This window comes from Erpetoichthys calabaricus, chromosome 17, assembly GCF_900747795.2.
Source record: "Erpetoichthys calabaricus chromosome 17, fErpCal1.3, whole genome shotgun sequence".
NCBI lineage: Eukaryota > Metazoa > Chordata > Cladistia > Polypteriformes > Polypteridae > Erpetoichthys > Erpetoichthys calabaricus.
The window spans coordinates 49,594,017-49,617,662 of NC_041410.2; the positions used below are offsets into that span (position 1 = coordinate 49,594,017).

At 39.9% G+C, this 23,646-nt stretch overlaps 1 protein-coding gene across 3 annotated transcripts in view; it reads left to right on the forward strand.

Moving 5' to 3' along the window:
* Positions 1 to 23,646, forward strand: part of map2k5 (mitogen-activated protein kinase kinase 5) — a 74,893-nt gene that overhangs the window by 30,046 nt on the left and 21,201 nt on the right. For all 3 annotated transcript variants that reach the window (XR_003718784.2, XM_028823245.2, XM_028823244.2), the window contains exons 5-17: positions 4,655 to 4,695; positions 5,304 to 5,371; positions 6,053 to 6,101; positions 9,597 to 9,661; positions 12,022 to 12,061; positions 12,726 to 12,794; positions 14,056 to 14,137; positions 14,391 to 14,452; positions 15,656 to 15,704; positions 16,026 to 16,099; positions 16,780 to 16,830; positions 17,335 to 17,406; positions 19,788 to 19,817. Coding sequence is in view for 2 of the 3 variants with exons in the window: in XM_028823245.2 (XP_028679078.2) it covers positions 4,655 to 4,695; positions 5,304 to 5,371; positions 6,053 to 6,101; positions 9,597 to 9,661; positions 12,022 to 12,061; positions 12,726 to 12,794; positions 14,056 to 14,137; positions 14,391 to 14,452; positions 15,656 to 15,704; positions 16,026 to 16,099; positions 16,780 to 16,830; positions 17,335 to 17,406; positions 19,788 to 19,817 (752 nt within the window). In the remaining variant the exon portion in view is untranslated. The remainder of the gene's footprint in view (positions 1 to 4,654; positions 4,696 to 5,303; positions 5,372 to 6,052; positions 6,102 to 9,596; positions 9,662 to 12,021; positions 12,062 to 12,725; positions 12,795 to 14,055; positions 14,138 to 14,390; positions 14,453 to 15,655; positions 15,705 to 16,025; positions 16,100 to 16,779; positions 16,831 to 17,334; positions 17,407 to 19,787; positions 19,818 to 23,646) is intronic.

Here is a 23,646-nt window from a genome sequence, read left to right on the forward strand (position 1 = left end):
CGGAATCGTGCCGCGTTTGAGAATGAAATTGCGCGTCCCGTTTTGAATCAATACTGGACGGGATTTATCCCGTATTTTTTTTATCATTTTTTTTTTAAAGCAGCGTCTCATGCAAATCATCCCACACGCATTTTATGAAGATGCCTCCTTTCCTACTTTTGATTGGGTAATACTTGATGTCATCGTTAGTTTGATTGGTGTTTTTAACTGTCCAGTGAGGAGGGCGTGTCTTTTAAGTACAGTCTGCAAAGTGTTGGCACTGAGATATGGCGAAGCCCCTAACGTTGCGGTCAGCAAGTCGGCTAACATCCGCCATGTGCCGTCTTTCAGTTGCGAGAAGCAGATCATAGAATGGTTGAAACTGTTGCCCCTAACGTTGCGCCACGGCGTGTGCTTCGTTTATACCTCGTGTCTTCTCATTAAACTTTTATCTCGCGAATATGTTATTGCAATCCGCAGCGGGAGCGTTTCTATTACCTTAATTTAAACTTACGTTTTACACCGTGCTTTGTTTCCCTTATGAACCTGCTTGTATGCTTAACTCGCTCCGTTCTCAATTGTTTAATTAATTTTTTGCTCTTCGCTGTTTGCGGCTGTTCCTCCATTTCCCCCTACTTCGTTCTTTTATCTCGCGAATATGTTATTGCAATCCTTAACGGGAGCGTTTCAATAAACTGATTGAAAATAGTTTTGCATTTACCTTTTTAGTAAAAGGCGAGCTTTTAAGCCTGAGAAATCACCCCGTAAATGCACACGTTTAATTGGACATGTGTTAATATGTATGGTTACACAGTATTAAAAGACAGTGAACAACGTCAGTTACCTTTCTTCCCGCGTTTGATAAAAGGTGAGCTTTTAAGCCTGAGAAATCACCCCGTAAATGCACACGTTTAATTGCACATGTGTTAATATGTATGCTCACACAGTATTAAAAGACAGTCAAAACTTAACGTAATTTACCTTCGTTCCCGCGTGTGACTCGTGCTGTAAATGTCTTCCTTGTTTTTAGTTCACGTGATTACGTAGGAGGCGTGATGACGCGATACGTGACTCCGCCTCCTCCATTACAGTGTATGGACAAAAAATATGTTCCAGTTATGACCATTACGCTTTGAATTTCGAAATGAAACCTGCCTAACTTTTGTAAGTAAGCTGTAAGGAATGAGCCTGCCAAATTTCAGCCTTCCACCTACACGGGAAGTTGGAGAATTAGTGATGAGTCAGTCAGTGAGTGAGTGAGTGAGTGAGTCAGTCAGTGAGGACTTTGCCTTTTATTATTATAGATACAGCAAAAACTTTACTAATATTGCAAGTGGCTATTACTGCTTGAAATGACTGAATTATAATTATAATGGCAAAGTCCCATTTTCTGTAGCCATTAACCCAGTGACCTAATGGTAAACTCTTTTAGTATTTTCTATCAAAAACAGCCATTTCTGTTTTACTGAATTACTTTGTCATTTTGCAAAAGTATTGCCTTTCTTCATAAACACATTGCCTTCTGCTGTCGGTCTAACATTGTGCACATGTTGTGTTACGACTGTCTGGTAGCAGCTGGTGATGGAGAGATTAAGCATGTGAATAGCATGCAATCAAGTGAAAGGAGCTGAACAGACATCATAGGTATACATTTAATCCTGAATGTGCTGAGAGGTAAATTTAATTGGCCCAGTTAAGGATCACATATTGCCAGTGCACCACTGGGTGTAAGACAAAAAGCAAATATGGTGGACAGTATGCTGGTCCTCTGCCAACTTGGTAATCAAAACCTATCAATAAAGTACTTGTTTAGTATTAATCCAGTTATTTGCAATAGATATTTTGTAATTGTTTCTTCGGGTGGCACTGTGGTCAGTGTTCATACCACAAATTTTTAGGGGCTTGGGTTGGTGAAGGAGAAAATTGGATGAATTTTATTTACTTTACAGCACATGAAGGACTAAATATATTTATTAAACACAAGAAAAATATCAAATTTGACTGTTTCTCTGATCAGTTTCATGAAGATTCTTATATGCACTTAGGGTTTAATAACTAATAAGAAATTTTGGTCAGTGAAATGTGCAGTTTTTCATACAAAAAAGGAAAATGCAAAAGTAACATGCTATTTGTACATATAACTAATTAATTGCATAAATGTAAGTAATCATATCTAAAATATTAAAACATGTAATTATAAAATTAATACATAAATCATAAAGTAAATACACACTGAATCACAAACTTAATGTAGAATCAATTAACACAAAGGAATAAAAAAAAATAATAATAATGGCATAGTTTCAACTTAACAACCTGCATTTGAATGCCTTCCTAAAAGGCAAGTTGAAAAGAAGGCAGTAAGAGAACAAGGCCAATGTATGGGCATACATAAAACTTTTGTGAACTATCGCCAATTGTTCATCACCATCAACGATTGAAAATTATCCTGTACACAAGTGCTATGTCTGCAAACATCAATCTCCAAGCTGCTTTTTTCATTACTGCCTGTCTCACCCCTTTAGACAGTTTCACGTCTAAGAGATTTAATATTTTTGTGGTTGGTAGAATTGTGGTGTACCTTTTGAATTTTTGGGTTACAAAAAGTGTGCTCCTCAGAAAAATGGTTGGAAAGCACTGCTGTACCTACACCTTTACTCCTGACGTGCTTAAAATAGGTCTCTGTTGCTACTCCCTCGCTTAAAAACTGACACCATGCATTACTTGGATGGTTATATTGCATTCTTTGCATAAATTATCAAAGATACTGCAAACTGGAATGATAGGTAGGGATAATCATTATAGTTCTGTTTCTTAGAATTTTGTGATTATATTAGGGCAGTCAGCACTGTACTCTGGCTGGAAGATCAGAGAGTTAAATATAGTGGTACTGGAGACTTATTTTGATTTTAGTGCCACACAAATATAACTTATTTCACACTTCTGTGATATGACATTGAATCAGTCTTCTTATAGAAACATGAAATGAAATAAAGAGCATAATTTTTACCTTTGCAATTTTTTTTTTTATCTGTTTTAAATTATTAAAAAAAAAAAAAAATACATGAAAATGCTGCCCTGACCAAAGCACTACCTGAGGCGTTAACCTTGTGGCCAGCCCTGGAAGCGACAATATTTTTTAAAGCATTAAACAGGCCACATTAATCACAAAAAGTAATGTGTTAACTTTCCCAGGCCTAATGAATATGTATGTATGTATGTATGTATGTATGTATGTATAATATAAAATAATGTGTGTAAATATATGTGTATAATATTTATTATGTGTGTGTGTATTTATATATGTTTATCCAAAACATATAATTCTTCTGTTTTGTTCTAAATTGTTAAATAATGATCAGTAATATACTACTGCAAATGTGACAGCTTTATGTATAGAAAGTCATGCAATGGGTACATCAGATTTTTTTTTTTCTTCCACTCCGACACCCCATGTATCTCTGACCTGTTTCTATAGAAAAGCCTCTATGGATTGCTGTTATAGCTTTACCCACATTTATTGTTGCCCTTGATTTCTCTTAAGTGCAATCCTGACCAAAAGCGGTGTCCCATCAGTAGCTGTCTTCTGCTCAGAGAGGTGTTCCGCTGTATCTCTGAATTTTGTCTTGACCAGTGAAACCCTGCAGCTGTGTACTTGCCAGAAAACGATTAAGTTTTTGAGGGAGTCATGTCCTTTCTAGAGAGTTTTTTTTTTCTCAAAAATCATTGGATTTTAAGATTTTTGGAAGTATTATAGCAGAGTGGTGTTTTTGAATCTGTCAAGTTGTTGTCTATCCAAGAAAAGTGATTTCCAAGTTCCCATTCAATTTGTTTTATACAGCGAGGCTCCCCAGAGAGATTTTTCTGGGTCCCAGTCAGAACAGACTTTATGTTGCTTTTTTTCTGTTGGAATGTGACCGCGCTGGGCCAGAATAAAACTTCACAAGCTGTCCAGACTGCTGTCTTGTAGATGTTGTGCCATCCAGCGTCAAGGTGAAGGTGAAGGTGGAGTAGTGGGGGGAATATACACGTGCATCAAGAAAGGAAATCACATTCTTTACTCCAAGACAATCAATCAAAATTGACGGCTCCTTTAACATACAATTTGCTGGATGTTGTACTTTGGAAATGAGTACAGACTGTAACATGCATTTGCCATCTTTTTATTTGTGGCACGTCTCGCACTGCGGCGTTCTGGAGCAGAAGGCCGCCTGATCATGAGCTTTCCCACTTGCAGCCACTTGTGAGCTCATAATGATTGCTCATCCTGAAGGGAAAAAAGTAAATTAAAAGAATCACCATTAAAAGTGAGGATTGAGTTCTTTGGTATGAGTCAGTTTCGTTTGTGGGTCAGTGCCTGCCATTAACCCTCATATTCCCACCTTCTGACAGAAGACAGTTTACTTGATTAACAAGTGTCGGTGCTGATGCTGTCCACTCCACAGAATGCAGGACACTGCTGGGTTTAATGAAGAAGAGTGCTCCTTTGCATCTGTAGTTTCTGCATGTAGAAATCCTCATCTCGTCATTCCAGGCAGAGGTCTCTGGAGTCAGATCTCAATCATTTCTGCTGCTAATTTCAATGTCGCCCTCATTTCTTTTTAAACGATTCATTTTGTTACAAATTTCTAAACGGCCCTGATGTGTTCTACAATTTAGTCAATTACCGTTTCAGCCTGCAAGCCTCCCGGGAAGAGGAACATTCACGGCCTGAAGGTACGGAGCTTAATAATTGTTTCAGGAATGTTGGGAGTGGCATGGAAACACTATTCTAGCATTGTTAGACTCCAGAATACACCTCTCTCACTCAGTACACTGGTCGTACCAAATTTAACAGTTCATGGTGTTGTAGTAGGCAGGATTAACAGTATGTTAGACTCTGATCTTCTGGTCAGCGTGCAGGTCATATATTATCCGAGTCTCTTATTTGACGTTCATTGGGCAGGGTTAATGCCTTTTGTGCTAAGGTCAGGTAATCAGCCTGCAATATAAACTCCTCCTATGCCTCTGATCACTTTGTGATTAACAGTCAGGGTTAATGTACATTAAAATTCAGTTTTTAGCTGATACATTAATACAGAGCAACTGACAAGTGTTAAGTGCAATAAATAATTGTTTCTTTATCATTGGATTTGGTGCTAGGCCAGATTTAAGTGACTTGGTCAGGGTTACATAGTGAGTTGATGGTAGAAGCTGAGATGGTAGCCTTATAGTTTAAACAAATCCCTTTAGCCATTTGACTATACTTAATCAAAAATTTTATTTTGTTTTGCTGTTTGTTTACTGAAGTTCTGATCCAGTTAATAATGTCATTGTTCCTATAGGTGAACACACGTGCTGGCACCACTCATAACAGCAGCTCCATTGCATCCGATACTTTGCCTAACAATAGGTAAGAAAGTCCACCATGCCAAAAATCAATTGTTTTGTAGGGAAGTGGATCAAAAATGAAAAACATTGTAGACTAAGGGGCAGCTCTGAAATATTCTGAGTTTATATCCAGATATTTGTCTGCTTGGGTTGCCATAATTTATGGTGTTAAATAAACCTGGGTGTGGTCAACAGAGTATTGCTGAAAAGTTAAGAGTCCTAATGTGCTGCTGTTATTGTCCATTGAAGCAAAATGCATTTTAAGGGGCATCCCTATACGTCAACAACTTGGAGCTTTTCTCCCAGACTAATGTATGTCGGACCCAAGTTGGAAAACATAGAGGCGTGTTTCCAGTTAGAGACACGTGCTACTTGTAATTAATTAGCATCCCTTGGCTGCCAGTGTTGACGGCGCATTGCTCATTCTCAGCAATTTGTACTTTAATTACAAAGAGCAGTTAGAAGGCCATTTTTGGAATAGCTGAATTAATTGTACAATTAATTAGTGTAATGACAGAGCAGTTGAATGGTTCTTTTTTACATTTCTTTCTTATTTGTTCCACGGGGTATCATCATTGTCCCAGCAATTGATTTTTTTTTGCTTCTGACATAGTCAACCTTGTGCTGGGACATTTGCAGATCTTGCATAGTTCATTGGCCTTGGGGGGGGCCCATTCATTATTCCTTGTTGTTCCTTTCTTAGTTTGAAGAAGTCATCAGCAGAGCTCAAGAAGATCTTGGCCAATGGACAGGTACACAGTTATGGCTTACTCTGCCTACCGCTTAAAGCCCCTCAATATCTGCCATCCCTTAATTCCAATTTTCTACCCAGGCGTATATCCTTTTTCATCCAACGGTGTTGCCCTGCTTAGACTTAAGTTTCTCTGCTTGTTTGCTTTTTCAGTACTGTTGGCTTTCTTTCTTTATCACACCTTTTACACTTGGTCCCACATAAAATGTCTGTTTCTACATTTGTCCATCCATTACCAAGCTCCCCTTATACAGTTCACTAATACCGAGAGCTGGGGCCCATCTTGGCAACATAAGGTGATATGGCACCAGACAATCACAGGGTGCACATACACTCACCGGCTACTTTATTAAGTACACCTGTTCAACTGCTTGTTAATGCAAATATCTAATCAGCCAATCACATGGCAACAACTCAATGTATTTATGCATATAGGCATTGTCAAGACGGCCTGCTAAAGTTCAAACCGAGCATCAGAATGGGGAAGAAAGGTGATTTAAGTGACTTTGAATGTAGCATGGTTTTTGCTGCCGGATGGGCTGCTCTCCATATTTCAAAAACAGCTGATCTACTGGATTTTCATGCACAACCATCTCTAGGGTTTAATGATGGTCCAGAAAGGGAAAATATCCGGTAAGTGGCAGTTTTCTGAGTGAAAATGCCTTGTTGATGCCAGAGGTGAGAGAAGAATGGCCAGACTGGTCGGAGCTGATAGAAAGACAACAGTAACTCAAATAATCACTCATTACAACAGAGGTATGCAGAAGAGCAACTCTGAACACACAACATGTCGAGCCTTGAAGCAAATGGGCCATAGCAGCAGGAGACCACACTGGGTGCTAATTGTGTTCGCTAAGAGCAACCGATTGAGGCTACAATTCACACAGGCTCACCAAAATTGGACAATAGAAGAATGGAAAAATGTTGCCTGGTCTTTTCAGTCTCGATTTCTGGTGTGACATTCGGAAAGTAGTGTCAGAATTTGGCGTCAACAACATGAAATCATGCATCCATCCTGCCCTGCATCAATGATTCAGGCTGGTGGTGGTGTAATGCTGTGGGGGATATTTTATTTGCACACTTTGGGCCCCTTAGTACCAACTGAGCATCATTTACACACTACAGCCTACCTGAGTATTGTTACTGACCATGTCCATCCCTTTATGACTGAAATGTGCCCATCTTATGATGGCTACTTCCAGCAGGATAACACACCATATCATCAAGCGCAAATCATTTCAAATTGGTTTCTTACACCTGGCAATGAGTTCACTGTACTCAAATGGCCTCCACAGTCGCCAGATCTCAGTCCAATAGAGTACTTGTTTGATGTGGTGGAACTGGAGATTCTCATCATGGATATGCAGCCAACAAATCTGCAGCAACTGCGTGATGCTATCATGTCAATATGGACCAAAATCCCTGAGGAATGTTTCCAACATCTTGTTGAAACTGTGACATGAAGAATTATGGCAGTTCTGAAGGCAAAAGGGTGTCTAACTCGGTACTAGCAAGGTGTTCCTAATAAAGTTGCTGGTGAGTGTACACCTACACACACTGATATGGGGTCAGTTTAGCATTGCTAGTCAAATAACATACATACAGTATATTTGTGATTTTGGGAGATGGTGACCTGGCTGGGATTTGTACCTAGGACCCTCTGAGGCAGCAGAATACCTTTTTGTTTTCAATGCCACTGCATATATTAAATGTTTTATTTTATTGCCGTTTTCATGAATGTAGCTCAATCACTGCTTCTCCATTTCACTCCCATTTCCTGCCTGTTTTACCTGCTATTTCCTAATTGATCTTTCACATGTTTTACCCAGACTCTCCTTTGCTCAGATATTCCCAAACTGACCTTTGTTTGGTGTTTTACAAAAATTACTTGACGCCATCTCCTTGGTGTTTCCCCCATATCAGTTCTCTGATTTATCTATCTTGCAATCTGCCTTCCAGTTTTCATTGTTTTCTCTTGTGCTGTCCACATTGACATTTGTACACTTGACCAGTTCTGTGTTTTGCTTCATCAAACTAACCAGTTTTACAACCACACTCCTCTACATATATCCCTTCATTGCAGTCCTTGTCATCTTCCTTCCTATTCCCTTGCACTTACACCTCATAACATGGTGTAGACCCTTGCACCCTTACCCCTCTTCTGGTGTCTTGCATCATCTGCCCATCCCAGCTGCTTTCACTATTTTGTTCATTCTTGTGTGTGTTAGTCCTGTACCCTCTGTTGCCCCTTCAGGTATTTTTAAACTCTTCTTCTAACAAGTCTTTAACTAATTGCTCTCATCGTACCCCTTACAGTCTATCATATTTTCATTCCATTGTACCTACTGCCCACTCTTCCCCTTACCTGCCCTCTTGTCCCAAATACTTTTATACTGACCACCATGAAAAGAAGGGATAGTTGGACTTCTCCTTCCCGCTGGCTGTCTGCAGCACCCATGTGTTTGGGTAGCTCCAATTGTCCGTGACGTGTGTGTCTTTCCGAATGAGAGGCTCTTATTGATTTTATTAAGCACCACTCACTTTCCCTTCACGCTTCTCAGGGTGAGATCTTTATTGTCCGCCACGTATATTCATTGTGTGTCTGTCGGCACTTCTCTGAGCCTCATTGGTGTTTCATGAATCAAGTGGCTGGAGTAGAGAAGACAATTAACGCCCCCCACCCCCTCTACACACCCCTGCAGCAGCCTAATGGAGCTGCGTCCCATGACACTTCAGACTCTTGCTGTGACCCAATCAATCGGGTACAGTGTGCTAACATGCCCAGCCCGCCACTAATTTAGTGAGAATTATCCCTGACAGTGGAGTATTGACTTCATATTAGTCTTCTGAGAAAACTTCAGATTTATGATCGTTTGAGAAAATCAGATATTGACAGCTCCAAAATAGCTTTCTGCTAGGCTTTATTGATACAGGTTATGTAACATAAATATTTATTTAATATCTGTCACTCACACTAAACGGAAACAGCTGGCTGTCAGGGATGCTGCGTACATGGCCGGCATCCTGCTGCTATTGATGTGCCCGTCACAAAATTTCCTTCCTTGCATTAGTGAAATCAGGCCACTACAAGGGTCTGAGAATTTACCATGTATGCAAGTGAGGAAGAATTCCTGCCCTGCAGACAAAGAAAAAAAAATGATTTGGGTCCTGCCTGGTTACCACCGTCCTGACCAGTCCTCTAAGACTAGAGGTTTCTGTGATGTCACTTTTGCCTCTTCATTATGTCATTTCATTTCTGGCACCTTTTATCAAATTTTAATGAAACGAGCTGGGCAAGCAAATTGTCATTAAACTTTCCATCACTGTGTCCCCTGGTATTGTCTCTTATAAATTGGACAGCAAATGTTGTATTGATCTTTCCTGACTCGCGGCTGAACTTGGGATGACCTGGGTGGCTCGTTGTTTACTGCCCCCGTTCCTTTTCCTTGACAGTTCTATCCGACTCTTGACATCTCTTTTCTTTTTATTTCTGCAGATGAATGAGCAAGACATTCGAAATCGGGATATCCTGGGTCATGGGAATGGTGGCACAGTATACAAGTGAGGGGGTTTTGCTGAAGAAGTTTGCTCTTTGGGAACCTGGGACATAAGTGTACTGGTGGGGCAAATTGCATTTACTGTATGTGTAAATAAGTAGTATGTGTGCTTGTATGACAAAGGTATGTACAGCTCTTTACACAAGCATTTAGTGTAAAAAGATTTGTTTGGTTGCTTCTGTTTAAATATGAATATGCATGTATGTGCTAATATGTCATTTAGGCTTTATATAGCAAATTACTCTCACAAAACAAGTACAATTCTAGTGCTGATGCCTCACTTGGTGTATGAGAATGTATATTTATGGTTACTTCGTGGTTCTTAACTCTAATTGTGTGGCCGAGCTGCATTGCGCTACTGATATATTGTAGCGCGTATGCCAGCATGACAGGATGTCACAGGTCGCAGAGTCGCTGCCACTGCTTTATTGAAATGGAAGTATTGATCACTCCTAAGGCAGCCTTGGCCAAGCGTCTCGGGGCGATGCTAAATTCATTCAAAAATGACCTGCTTTTATTTAGTTTTTTTTACTGCTCTGCTGACCGACTGCCACATGCCCGCTTTTTTATGACGGAATAATTCGAGAAGGGCACCTGTCAGCTCCATGCCGATAGTGCTGCACAGACAACTTTGCAGTCAATTGAGTTCAGAAAAATCAATGCACTTCTCTCCCCCAAGCTGCCTGCATGCCGGGATGAGCAGTGTGGTGTGGGATGCATTATAGGCTTTCATAAGTACAGATATTTCTGTCCTTTTGTATGTGGTTAATATTTTGGGGTCACTGCTGTTTCTCTCCTGATTTTATGATGTGGGTTTGTCATAGAACAGGATAAATGTCCCCTACATTGACATGATTGGATCTCTAGATGTTTCCACTGCCACATTGTTTAAGGCACAGGTTTGTTGCAGTGCCAGCTAGTGCATCAGGTATTCTGAAAGGACCTTCTTGCACGTGAAGGTGAGTGGTTCACTCCCAGTCAGCGTGGCCAGCTCTTGGGAATGTGATATGCTCTGCGTTACCTGAAGAGCGTAACTTTATCTTTTAAACTTTGTAACCATGATTATCAATTTTAAAAGATGGGCATCAATAATGCAAACGGAGCTTTTATTTCCCAGCTGCAGTGTAAATAAGATACAGGTGATGAAGTGGGTGTGTGGGAGGTTGCTGGGGGGTAGACTGCTGACCTTCCAGCTGAACTGCTTTTCCTTTTAGAGCCTGGGGGAACTGTAACTTCTGCTGTTGGTAGTCTGTGTCTTGGCGCATCAGATGGCTTATTACAGCACGGATGCTGGATGGAGCCATGCAATGATGATGATAATAAAATGTAATAATCAATGTGAAAATAATTGTGATGCTGAGAGCTGCACGGCAATAATAATAAAGTGCTAAATGCTAAGGTGATGGCCCCTGAAGATGAGTGGCGCCACTCCAGGTTGTAAAGTCCTGTCTGAATTGTTGCTGAAATGTAATTATCAGAGCAGTAAGCAAAATATTCGCTTGCTCTGTGTCAAATGGGCAATTAGCGGGCCGGGCGCTGGAAGGTGTTAGCTGTTAATTAAAGCTTCTCAGAGGTTTAGGATTGTCTTCATCTGTAATGGTATCCCCTCTCCAAACCTTATTATTCACCTTGCTGGGATCTGTGGTTGGGTCAGGACAGCTGAGAGGCAAGCGATCGTCCGTGCTGGGGGAGGCCCTGTTGCACTTCACAGATGTCTTTCGTAATTAAATGTTACTTTTGTCTTGTCTCCATTCCTTAAATGCACCCACCCTGACAAGAAACCTAATCTCCGCAGACTAATTAACGTTCATCATTGCTTAATTATTAAATGTGCATTCATTTTTTTTTATTTGACTGCAATTTGAAACTGGTTCTTGTGAAAACTGACTGGACTACTTAAGTGACAAAAATAACCCATAAGTTACAGGCTGGATCTGGGACTTAAGTTCCGCAATTCACGTGTGCTCAGCTTCCTTGGATCTGATCTCCACTCGGGTTGCTGCCCCTTTTATTCCTGGGGGTTTGTACTGGAAACTGTGTTTTTAACAGTTTTTCCCTGTTGCTTTAACATGCATCTTGACCTACCTAGTACTGTACATGCTACCATACCCTGCTTTTTCTTGGCCCTTTTATATTTCTTTACTTCAAGGGATGATCCTTCTCTTCTGAAGAGTTTTTTAAAAAACTTTAACATTCTCTTTCTTACTGCTAACTTATCTATCTTCTTTTCTTTCGCATTGTGTAAAATTCCCAAAATCCAGCAGTCCACATAGAGTTACCAATTGGGGTTATCTAAGAGTAAATATATGTGCTATAGTTCCCCAAACGCGTACTAATGGGAATTTTCTACTTTTGTCCTCACAGAGCACATCATGTCCCAAGCGGGAAAATTCTAGCTGTTAAGGTCTGTTGATTTATTTTTTATCTATTTTATTTATTCCTGTTTTAGAATTCCTGCATCCACTTAATTTTTTAAAAAAAAAAAGAAAACTTTTTAATACATGTTTCATGCAAGCCCACTGGTAGCACATTCTTCTTGGTTTCACTACAGAAAATAGCCAATTTGCAGTGTTTTTAACCTCTTAAGTTCAGGCCTTCCTTTCATTGTGGCTCTCAGTAGTCTTAGTACTTCTAGTCCTAGCACAATGCCATTTGTACTAACTCTCCATTTACCTGCTGCTGCTCTTAAAGACGAGTCAGAGCAGACTATCAAATTAACACAGGCCTCTTTGGGAAACGGATGGCTGGGGACTTTCCTAATGGTGATAGAAGAGTTTACCCAGCAAAAATGCACAATCATTCTGCTCCTGTTTGTCAATATGTAGCCCATCCTCTTGCATGTCAAGCTAGCATATTAGACAGCACTGGCCAAAAAAAAAATTCTTGATATTGACAGAAGTAAATAAGAGGAAATATGGCTCTTTCCTGGACATCAGAAGGGGTGCCCCCTCTTGGTTTTAGTTCTTCATCAGCATTAAGCTGTCTCTTTGAGATTCTTTAGAAAAGGGGAATAAAACCTTTGTCTGTGATGTTGGGTACAATGTGCAATTTCACTTTATATTTCTCAGGTTATTCCCTTGGACATCACTGCTGAATTACAGAAGCAAATCATGTCAGAGTTAGAAATTCTTTATAAGGTACTTTTATCTAATTTTGTCTGTGCATGCCATGAATTATATGTAGAGAGAGAGTTTTATAGCTATCTACCTATCTATCGTGTGTAATAAAAGTTGAATTATTTGTAATTTTATTTCTGCAATAATTACTCATAAAATGTAGATGTCAGCTTGCTACAACAGTAGACAAACGATCTACATAACCTGATAACTGTACAAAAAGTAATTGGACTCCGCTGTCCCAATGAATGAGATGTTATTGAAGTTATGGGTTGGAGGTGCCTTCCTCATTGGATAGGACATACTGAGTTTGGATCTAGACACAGATTTATTTGTGTGAACTGTGCCCCGATCTAAATAAATTTCAGAACACATTTGAAGAAGAATTATAGAGATATATAAAGGCTACAAAACCATTTCTAAAGAACTAGTTGTTCATTATTCCACAGTAAGACAAATAATCTGTAAATGGAAAAAAATCAGTTGCTACTCTCAACGTAAGTTGGCATCCATTGAAGATCATAACTAGAATAGTGTGTAATGCTTAATGAGGTGGAAAAAAAACTTTGGGTAACAGCAAATAACCTGCGGAAATCTCTTCAGCTTACGTGTCTCTCTGTTCATGTGCCTGCTGTAAGAAAAATGCTAAATATGAACAGCGTTCCTGGAAAAAACACGGGAGGAAACTGATTCTTTCCAAAAGAAACATTGTTGCATGTCTCATTTTGCAAATGACCACTGGGGCAGTCTTCTGTGAACATATGCGATAAAAGGTCTTGAAGTCTTAAAGAAAAGTGCAAAGCTTTGTTTGGAGAGGGAAAAAGGCACTGCACACAGACATCAAAACCTGTACCCAACTGTGAAGGTTGGTGGAAGAACATCATGGTCTGGGCCTGCTTTGCTGCGTGAGGACCTCAACAGTTTGCTGCCGTAGTGAGGGATCACGGATTCTAAGTTGTATAAAGAAATGTTACAGGATAACATTTGGGTATTGTCTGCCACCTAAAGCTTAATTGAGGTTGAGTGATGATAGACGATAATGACCTGAAACACAGGAGTAAATCAAAAACAGAATGGCTTGAACAGAAGAAGATGCATGTTCTGGAATCTTAAATTATGTAATTAACTGATGAGGTAGGTATTTAATTAAATGCTTGATTAATATATTTGTTTGTTTCTACTTTTACCAATTTTTTTCTTTCCATCTGTCGTTGTATTGTAAACCCTTGGAAACACCTTACTACAAGCACAGCTATGTTCCTTGTCTCTCCTCATTTTTCAGTGTGACTCATCCTACATCATTGGCTTTTATGGGGCTTTTTTTGTGGAAAACCGAATCTCCATCTGCACAGAGTTTATGGATGGTAAGATTCACATTGCAATATGAATTTCCAAAGTTTTTAACAGGTTAGCTTAATTTACTGTAACATAAACCCATATCCCCAATGAAGTTCTCTTTAATTATATGTGTGTATAACTATCAGGTAAGGCGGGAATGTCTAGGAGTGACAGATGTTACTTGGGAAGCAGGTACTAAAAAAATTGGCACTCACCCCTAATAGTGGAGACATGGCGTTTGTTCAACTTTATGTGACAGAACATCATTTTTGTCCTCAGGGGGCTCTTTGGATGTATACCGGCGGATCCCAGAACATGTCCTCGGGAGGATAGCAGTGGCTGTAAGTTTACCAGATTACATTGGGCTTAGTGGTGCAAGTGCGGGACCTCTCTTGGTGGACTGGGAAGGAAGAATTATTGTTATGTATAAACACCTGACAGGTTCTTAGCCACAACCTTTCTTCCTTGGTTGTGTTTTTTAGCTTAACTCTGTTAGTCCACCCTCTTGAATTCCTCCTAACAAAGCCAATGCTGTGTATTTGTGTTTTTGTTTTGTTTTGTCCAGTTTAAGATAGCCATTATGATTTTCAGGATAGAAAGAAGGAATATCAGAAGCATGAAAGTGCACATCTTGGACCTCCGAGCAATTGGGTTTGATTAGCCCTAGTTGTGCCATCAGTGAAAGTAGAATGGATGTCGAACTTCTTATTTTAAGGGAATAGTCAGGGTTTTATTAGTGTATCTTATTTTACCCATTCATTGTCAAAACTGCCTTTTTCAATGTGTGGTAGCAGGGAGATGAAGTATGTCTTGACTTTTAGCCCAATGCAGGAAAACTATTGCCTTACAGCTGCAGAAGTCTGGGTTGATATTCTGGTCTAGTCACTGTCTTTGTACAATCTGCATATTTCCGAATCTCTATGAGGATTTTTCTGTGGTTACTATGATTTTCTTCCCACACCCCAAAGATGTGTGTATGTCTGCTAGATTATTTTGCAACTTCAGATACTTAGTGTGGGTTGTGTTTGAGTGTGCCTTGCAGTGGTCATTATACAGAGTGATACTAAATATATTTGTGTTTCCATTGCAGCAAAGTGATGAAGTCATTTTTGTCTTTATAAATGTTTCAAACTCACTGAAAGATTTTTGCAACTAACTTACAATTTGTGTTGCATGACAGGTCAATTTGCTATCTTTCCACCATTGCATACCATCACTTCTTAGCTTATCTAGTAAAGTACTGGCAACTCCCGGATGTTGTTTGCTGCCAGAGTTAATGTTTTTATTGTGTCTTGATTGGCAGTGTCATGTTGCCCATCTTCCTTCATGAAAACGTAACCTTGGTCAGTAGTTTGTAATGCCGTGGATTCAAAGGTACTGCATAGTTTCTGTAGATTAATTTCTCTTCTGACATGAGGAAATGCATCTGTGACACGGTATTGGGGCAGGTAACTGTTGCTGCACTTTGTCTACGACAGTTGGAATCCTCACTCTTGGTGATCATTTGGCGTTCATTCCATGTACTGTACCTCTTTGTCTTTTAGGTGGTTAAAGGACTCACCTATCTGTGGAGCCTGAAGATTTTACACAGAGGTGAGTGCTCTAGTCTCTTATTTCTAGTCAAAGCTAATGGTCCAGAACCTGTCCTTTGCACAAGCTGCCCAGTCGGTAAATCAAGTGGTCCACCTCTTGATTTCCTAGCAACAGTGAATCACAGTTAATGTAATGACTTCATTAACAGGTGTATGCCTTCCTTGTTCTGTGAGTTCTTGCAGTATGCCTGATGAAAATGCATGACCATCATATACACTTAATGTGTGCAGCTTCCCCAAAATTGTACTATTTGTCATTTAACAACACTCTGAAACCACTGCCCGAAGCTCTCCCTACCCTCCATGTTTCTCTGTTTTTTAGATGTCAAGCCATCTAACATGCTGGTGAACACGCGGGGTCAGGTGAAGCTGTGTGACTTTGGAGTCAGCACTCAGGTAAGCTGGGGCTCCTCTGGCTTTGCTACCCTCCCCCCACTTTTGTTGGTTCCTGGCAGCAAGTCAAAATCTCTCCGATTGCTTGTAATGCTCAGGGAGGCCCTCTATTCAGAGTTCTTTTTTCTTGTGCGAATATGATTGTTGATTGTTTAATGACAGGAGAAATTGCTGATATTGTAATTACTCGTCCCCGATAGTGCAGCTCATTGACATGCAGCTGCAGCACAGAGCAGTTTTTGGGTAGACAATAGATGGGGCAGAGTGGGAGCTGTGCTGAGGGAGCTAAACAGGCCTGCAAGAAAAAATTAAAGTGGAGTGTGACAATAGCAGCGGGCATTGACGGCGTGCAGCACAAATTTTAATTAATTTCCATTTTGCGGCCCCTCGAGAGTCCTGCCAGTGGTGACCTGCGCATTTGCAGCGGTGTTCATTTGAATTGCCATCACCTCTCTTCCCTGCCAAGCAGTGAGAAGAAACGGGAGGTCAGACGCCTATTAGATGTTGTCAAACTCTCTTGTTGTGTTTCAACCACCTGCCTTGTGTTTTGGGCATTCCACTTATTTAAAACTGCAGGATTTTTCCCTTACTCTTTTGCATATAACAGGCTGCTTCATTCCTTTACTGGGACGGGGTGCTGATCACACAAACTCATGGCTTTTTTTTTTTTTTTATTCTTTCAGCTGGTCAACTCCATTGCCAAAACCTATGTGGGAACCAATGCATATATGGCAGTAAGTAAGGCAGCCAAACAGGAGAGGAGGGCAGTTGGGGGTCTTACTCGATCTACATCTCATTTAATTCAGTTGAATTCTGTAGAGATGAAATGGACTGCTGCACTTCAAACAGTCTGCGCTTCAGCTTGTCAGAAAGCACTGGGATTAAATTAAATTTTTTTCCTTTTGAAAATGTTTTAGCTGCGATTACCTAGAACCCTCCCCTGTGTGCATTAAACAGATTACCCTTTGGAAGCCCCTACACCCCCCACCCACCCCAGTCTGCATGAGATCTCCTCTCCTGTTAACAGAGAGCCTCCGGATTAATTTCGACTCTTACTCTACCTACCTTGCCTGCACCTGCTATTTTTTTTTACTTGCATTAGTTTAATATGCCAAAACCCTCTCTTTTCCTGCATTTGCCCAAAAGATGGTCTTGTTACCTCAGCTCTTTAATTTTTCTACCCTCTCTTGCTCCCCTTCTGGATCGATCCCTGACTTGGTGCGTTTCTTATGTTTCAGCCAGAGAGGATATCAGGGGAGCAGTATGGCATCCATTCAGACATGTGGAGTTTGGGAATTTCTTTCATGGAGGTAACTGTCTGCTCATTGTACTGTGATTGAACTCTGATATATTTGAAAAAGTTTTGTCAAGACTTTTGTTTTAATTAAAGTGTTTCCCTTTTGGAGATAAAGTCTTTTCTTGGAGCAAAAATACAACATTTTCTGAAATGAGAAAAATATGTTTTGTTTTGTTTTTTTGTGGAATTGATGCAAACCATTTCCATTTTGTTTTAGACCCTTTGTCCAACAATAGTAGTGAGGGATTGCAGTTTGCCAAACACACAAAGTATCGTTAGGACAATGCCTGATCAGAGTACCTTTGAAATACATTAATTCAAAGCTTAGGTCACAGCTACACAAAGGCCACATTAATCAGTTTTATGTGCTGTGTTCCATAATGCCTTGCATTTTACTAGAAGCAAGGGGGGTGTGCTATTGGTGTGCAGCAAGCAGGCATATATTGTGGCAGTGTTGCCAGACACTATGGATTAGGCAGCTCCACTGTGTGTTGATTACATGCTAGGTTTCAACAGAGTGGAAGAATAGATGATTTCCAATGCTTGGTCACCATTAAGAGACCACAGTAGATGAGGATTGACACTTCAAACTGGTCTGTCAGAGTGACCATTTCAGATTCATTCTAGTGCTAAAACTGCTATCAGATGCAATGCCCGTATCAGTGATACTAGAGTGAGGGTCAGAGTCGATGCTGCTGGCCATAGAGCAAGGAGTCAAGTCAGTGGCCCTGTGCTCACTACTACTACACGACCTGAGCTACAGTAGGACATTGCCAGGTTATACACAGATGCTATATTCACAGCCTCCTGAAGAATTATTGCTGATATTCAGGTGCTGCATTGACCTTTATTCTGACCATAAAGCAACTTTGGGAAGTAATGGATCATAGAATCTGGAGAAGTGGCCTTCTGCCTACCAATGGGCAGTAATTTCGTCAGTCCCTTGGACTTAACATCCCAAAACTGTATATTCAGACTCATTTTTGCTCAGTGTCACATAGGTGACAAGAGTGGTGGTTGCAAGAGGTGATCACACAAGATACAAAAGGACTGTATGCCAACTGTTATTGTTTCCTGGGTGTTTTTCCTCCTGTTCTCATTTTCTTGTTATTTTAGCACTGATCTTTGAAATTTCAGTTTCATTTTCCATCATTATAATGTGTGCACAGAAAGCCACTTCCTGTCTAATAGATTACCTTGCAGTGGCATATTCTTTCCACTACACCAGTGGCTGAATGGAAATCCGAGGCATAACTTTCTCACAGGCACATTTACAAAGTAAAACTTCTCTGTATCACCATAATTTACTGTAGTTCTCAACTGGATGTTGGAGCTCTGTGTCTTGCTCTGAATTTGATAAAACAGTATTGGCTATTTGATAAGACGTACTCTGATTTTTTTAATACTTGTTTTTTTAAATAAAAATGTTGGTTGTGAGCTGTGGTCCTTTAAATAGAAGACACACATTTTGAGTGAGTAGGTGATGCCTTTGGATTCAGGAAAGATGCGCCATATCCAAATATGTCCTCCCAGCAATTCACAACAGTTATATTCTTTCCTGTTATGTGTTGGTTTGGTCATTAACTGAAGGTGTTTGGTTTTGACTTGGTGCAGATGTCAGGCCTCATGTGAAGCTCTTATCCAGTAACCTTTCTCCACCTGATGTTTTGGTTTTGCTGGTCATTGTGCTTATCTTTGCAAAATACAAGGTAAAGTCAACAGTTATAGTGCTAAGGTAAAGTGTACATCAGAAAGACAGATGTAGCCAACTATGATGGGTTGGCTATATCAGACTTCCACAGTTCCATGATTCAGGCGCTCCTCTGAACAGCTAATTGGATTGCACGTTTATGTTGCGTGGTTTTACACAAATCAGTCATACTACATAACACCAACTGCAATACACATCTACTCAACAGTCATCTTTATTCAGGAATCAGGTAACCTTCTCACAACCCTAATCTTAGCCATTATTTAAAGATGCTCAATTTCAATGAAGTGATGGTACCCTCTTAAAATGTGTGTGCGTGTGTGTGCATAGAAAGATTCAAGTGACCATTCATATTGTATCACATCACTAACTTACATTGCCAAGAACAGTAAACGTCATCATTCTGCAACAGAGCCCAGGTCTGGAGCTAAACTCTATTGGCTGAGGTCTTACCAATCCTTCCTTGTTAACTGACTAAGACTCGAGTTGTTCAAAAAACGTGAAAAGGTTTCTTTAAATGTAAGACACTCATCTCATCCCTATCCTCGCTCAATGTCTTTGATGTATACAGGAAGTCCCTTCTACTGCCACAGCATGTTGTGTATCCTATTAGTTATCTCCTCTCTCTATATGCATGAATGTCTAATATACAATCCTAAAGATATACTGGTTTACTTTTGCAGCTTGCCCTGGGGAGATTTCCTTACCCTCAGGTAAGTTTGCTGCCATTCTTTTATATGCATGAAGGTGGAGGGTGCAACAAAGCTGTGAAGGTCTAGCAATTGGCAGGGCTAAGTCGAGGAATTGGGGATGTGGGTAGTCTGGAAAGTTATGGAATTGTATTTGTTTCTGTGAGGTACAGGAGATGGGAGTTTGTTATAAAAATGTAAAAAAAAAAAAAATCAAGAGCTGTTGTTTGGTTTTACACTAATGCACTTTTCTAAATCTGTTTACATTTGTTTGTTAAGACATAAAGTAAACCTTCAAAACATTGTGTTTGTTTTCAAATTGCATCTGTTTTGGAGCTTGGAATCAGGAATGAAACAAAAAGTAAGGATCAGTAGGCCTTCCCAGCAAGTATAGGAGTATAAATATGTGCACGTTACGTGTCTGTCTTTCTGTCTGTTTCTAGCTGTCATGTTTTCTGCTCCTGTGTGATTGGTCTGTGATACTCTTCTGGCCTATTTTACCCTGCGGTCCTTTGCTTGTTTTCCTTAGGCTGCCCTGCCCAGCGCCTAGCCATATGTCATAGGCCTATCCACAATTCAGGTGTCTTACTAGCAGGCTCCTTGTACTTTGTCTGATTGGCATCCCCACTGCCTGCGGGCATCACTAGCTGGCCTCCCTGCCACACATTTTGTTAATGATCTCTCCTCTGCCTGCAGGTATCTCCACCTGGCCTCCCTTCTGCACCATTTGCAGCTAACCTCTCCATTTATAATTAACCTCCTTTCTGTGTGTGTGCCTGTTTGGCTCCCTTTCCTACCTGACATTAGTTGCTAGACTGGCCAGTGCTTGGGCTTTTCCCTGACTCTCTTCTCCACCATCCATTCCTCTCATGTTGGCCTGCCTGTTATCCTCACCTTGCATATGTCTGCTGCCTGCATGTCTCTCTTTCTTGCCTGTACATAGTTCTCTGCTGTCTGTCTTTGTGTCCCTGATTGGACACTCTACTTGCATCCTTCTATCTTTCCCACAACCTAATGTATTTCCCATGCTTTTATCCTTGCTTCCCACTTCTGTCACTTGCTTCCTAACCTCCTGTGTGGTTTGGATGCCTCCTGGCTTTGCCCAGCGCTAACAGAGGCTTTTAATGCAGTTTTCCCACTGAGGAAGAGTCCTGAGGCCAAGCACTGTGAATGACTCGGCCTTGGCAGTTTTGAGACACAATTAGAAGTATTTCTCTGGGGCTTTCCTCTGATTGTGTGAGTGTGTAAAGCAACAGAACAAGAGGAATAATCGGAGAGTCTTTATTGCAGCTCTTCCCAGCTGCACGCGTCGACCTGCCCGGGGGCTGCTGGATTTCAAAAGTGCTCTGGCCTGCGCTCTTTAGGCGGCTATTAACTTGCCATTCTCATGCAAATCTGGTTTGTGTGCATGACCTAATATATGCACGCTTGTGATTGTGCGCTGGAGACTCGCGCAGCCTTTGAATAAACGAAGGGGTTTCTTCAGCGTATCACTGTTCAGTTCCCCTGACAGTGAGCCTGGCCTCCATTTCTTTTGGTGTGCACTGGAACCCAGGTGGGTCAGCACCTCCATCTTTACTCCAGCTGGTGACTGATGATGCCTAAAGGTGTGAAATGGTGAATAAGTGAATGCTCTGAAACAGGAAGTTTGTATTATCATAAATGGAAGGAGATGATTAAAGATGGGGCCTGTTGAAGTCTTAAGGCTTTCTGTTTCAACACAAGTAATTATGTGTACGTACTTTGCCTACTTTTAAAGGCTTTTCCTTGTATTTGCCACATATTGCCATAATGAACCCTTCTAATAACTTAAGCCCAAATTTTTCTTAGCTTGTAAAACATTAACAGCAAGACTCTATACAAGAATCGAACAGCACAGCGTATTAAATGATGAAAATTGGTAATATTAGGAGAGAGAAATGAAACATGGTGGCCCCATTCAAGCTAGTAATTTGGTTGTACATGGGGGACATTAAAAATTTGTTTCGTGAAGTTACCCTTAATAGAGTACTCCACCCAAAAATTATACATTTTTTATGTTACTTGTATAAACCATGTAGTTTGTAGTGATGACTGAGAAAAATTGTTGCTCCGATGTTTTTGTGTAATCCACATATCCATTGTCTAAGTGTTTGCCCAAAATGCATAATAAATTTTTTTGCTAAAATGGTATTTCTGGAAAAATCTGCGTACATCATAATCAGGTGATTACATTACCATAATACTGTGTTTTTGAATTAAGATCTGCCTGTTCCCTCTCATTCAAGAGTCCTGCCTTCAATTGAAAACTGCAGTATTATGGGAATACATTTTTGTTACAATATATACACTGATTTTTCTGGAAGTAACTAATAATAAAACTCTAGCAAAAAATGCATGCGTTTTGCACATTTTGAGCATACAGGTGGATAGCAAACACATGGATTAAACGACACAAATAATGTGAGAAGTTTTCTTTTCCGTGAACGTTTTTGACATATGCAGTACAGTACTGATACCACTGGTTTTTATTATCATAAACTTTTTTTTTCTGGCATTCTGCTTGAAAACATGAGATTAAATTTATTTTCAGCCATCACTACAAACTACATGTGGTAAGTTACATATATTAAAAAACAGATATATAAAGTTTTTGGGTGGAATATTACTTAAAGTGCCAAAAAAGTCTTGGTTTTAACCCGGATACATTTCCATTCTTGTAAATTTCCTAATGTCTGTGATTGTCAGTCTTTTGAGTCTTGAAAAATGAAAAGATTTCTAAAAAGAAAAAAAATAACATATTTTATGTATATAGCACAATTCCCATGCTCAAGGTTAAAATATGTAAGGAGTAAATTCTTTTGTGAACAGACTGATTCATATTTAGTCTGATGCGACTCTAAAATGGTCGCATTTCCACATTGATGATAATTTGAAATGATAAAACAGGATTCCCAGTCCTGAGGGGCACTGGGTGTAACTGAGAAAGATGAGGTCATTTATATGACCAGAATCAGAGAAGATCACACTGTAATTTGACTGTGATGTTACAGGATTTCTGATCTCATGCGAGTGATGAGATTCTTAGTCAGTGTAGCACTTTATGGTGGAACAGTAGTCTGGAAGAAGGGGCTTAAAGCCTAGGTGGTTTACAGTCTTGATTATAATTTAATTCTGAATATAGTGCATGCCATATCTGTTATGACTCTTTACGTGTGTCTTTTGCAATTTGAACATTAAGGAAAGATGAGATTGTAAACAGATTTCTGTTTAGACGATACAAAGGACTATGCACTGTAAAGATCAGATTATTCTGAGATTGAAACCAGGGATTAAACAAACAAACTTTTTTAAGCAATTAGACAAGAAGAACTAATGTCAAAACAGTTAATTTCAACCTGACAAGACTGAAGAAATTTTTATATGGAATAATGAATACATTGTTTTTCAAACAGGACAGAAAGCTAATATGAGTAAAGATCCTAAACTTGACATTTTTAAATGTCTCATAGATAGATACTATATTCTTTCCCTCGTGGAAATTCATGTGTCCAGTAGCTCAAGCACATCAGTAAAAATTGTTACAAATTATTTAAAAAGGTAAAGAGTACAAAACATTAATAAATAGTAAAAAAGTACAACTGGTCAGTTGTTACAGTATCGGAAGGTAGAGCAGTGACCAGGTCATGAATCACTTGTATTGACGACAGAGTTATAAAATCTCACAGCAGTAGAAACAAGTGATCTTCTAAAGCATTCTGTTCTACAGTGCAGTGAGAGAAGACGACTGCTACATTTACTTTTCTGACCCGCCAAGTTGTTGTGGAGAAGGGTGACTGCTATTGTCAAGGATGGCCTGTACCTTTTCCCCCAT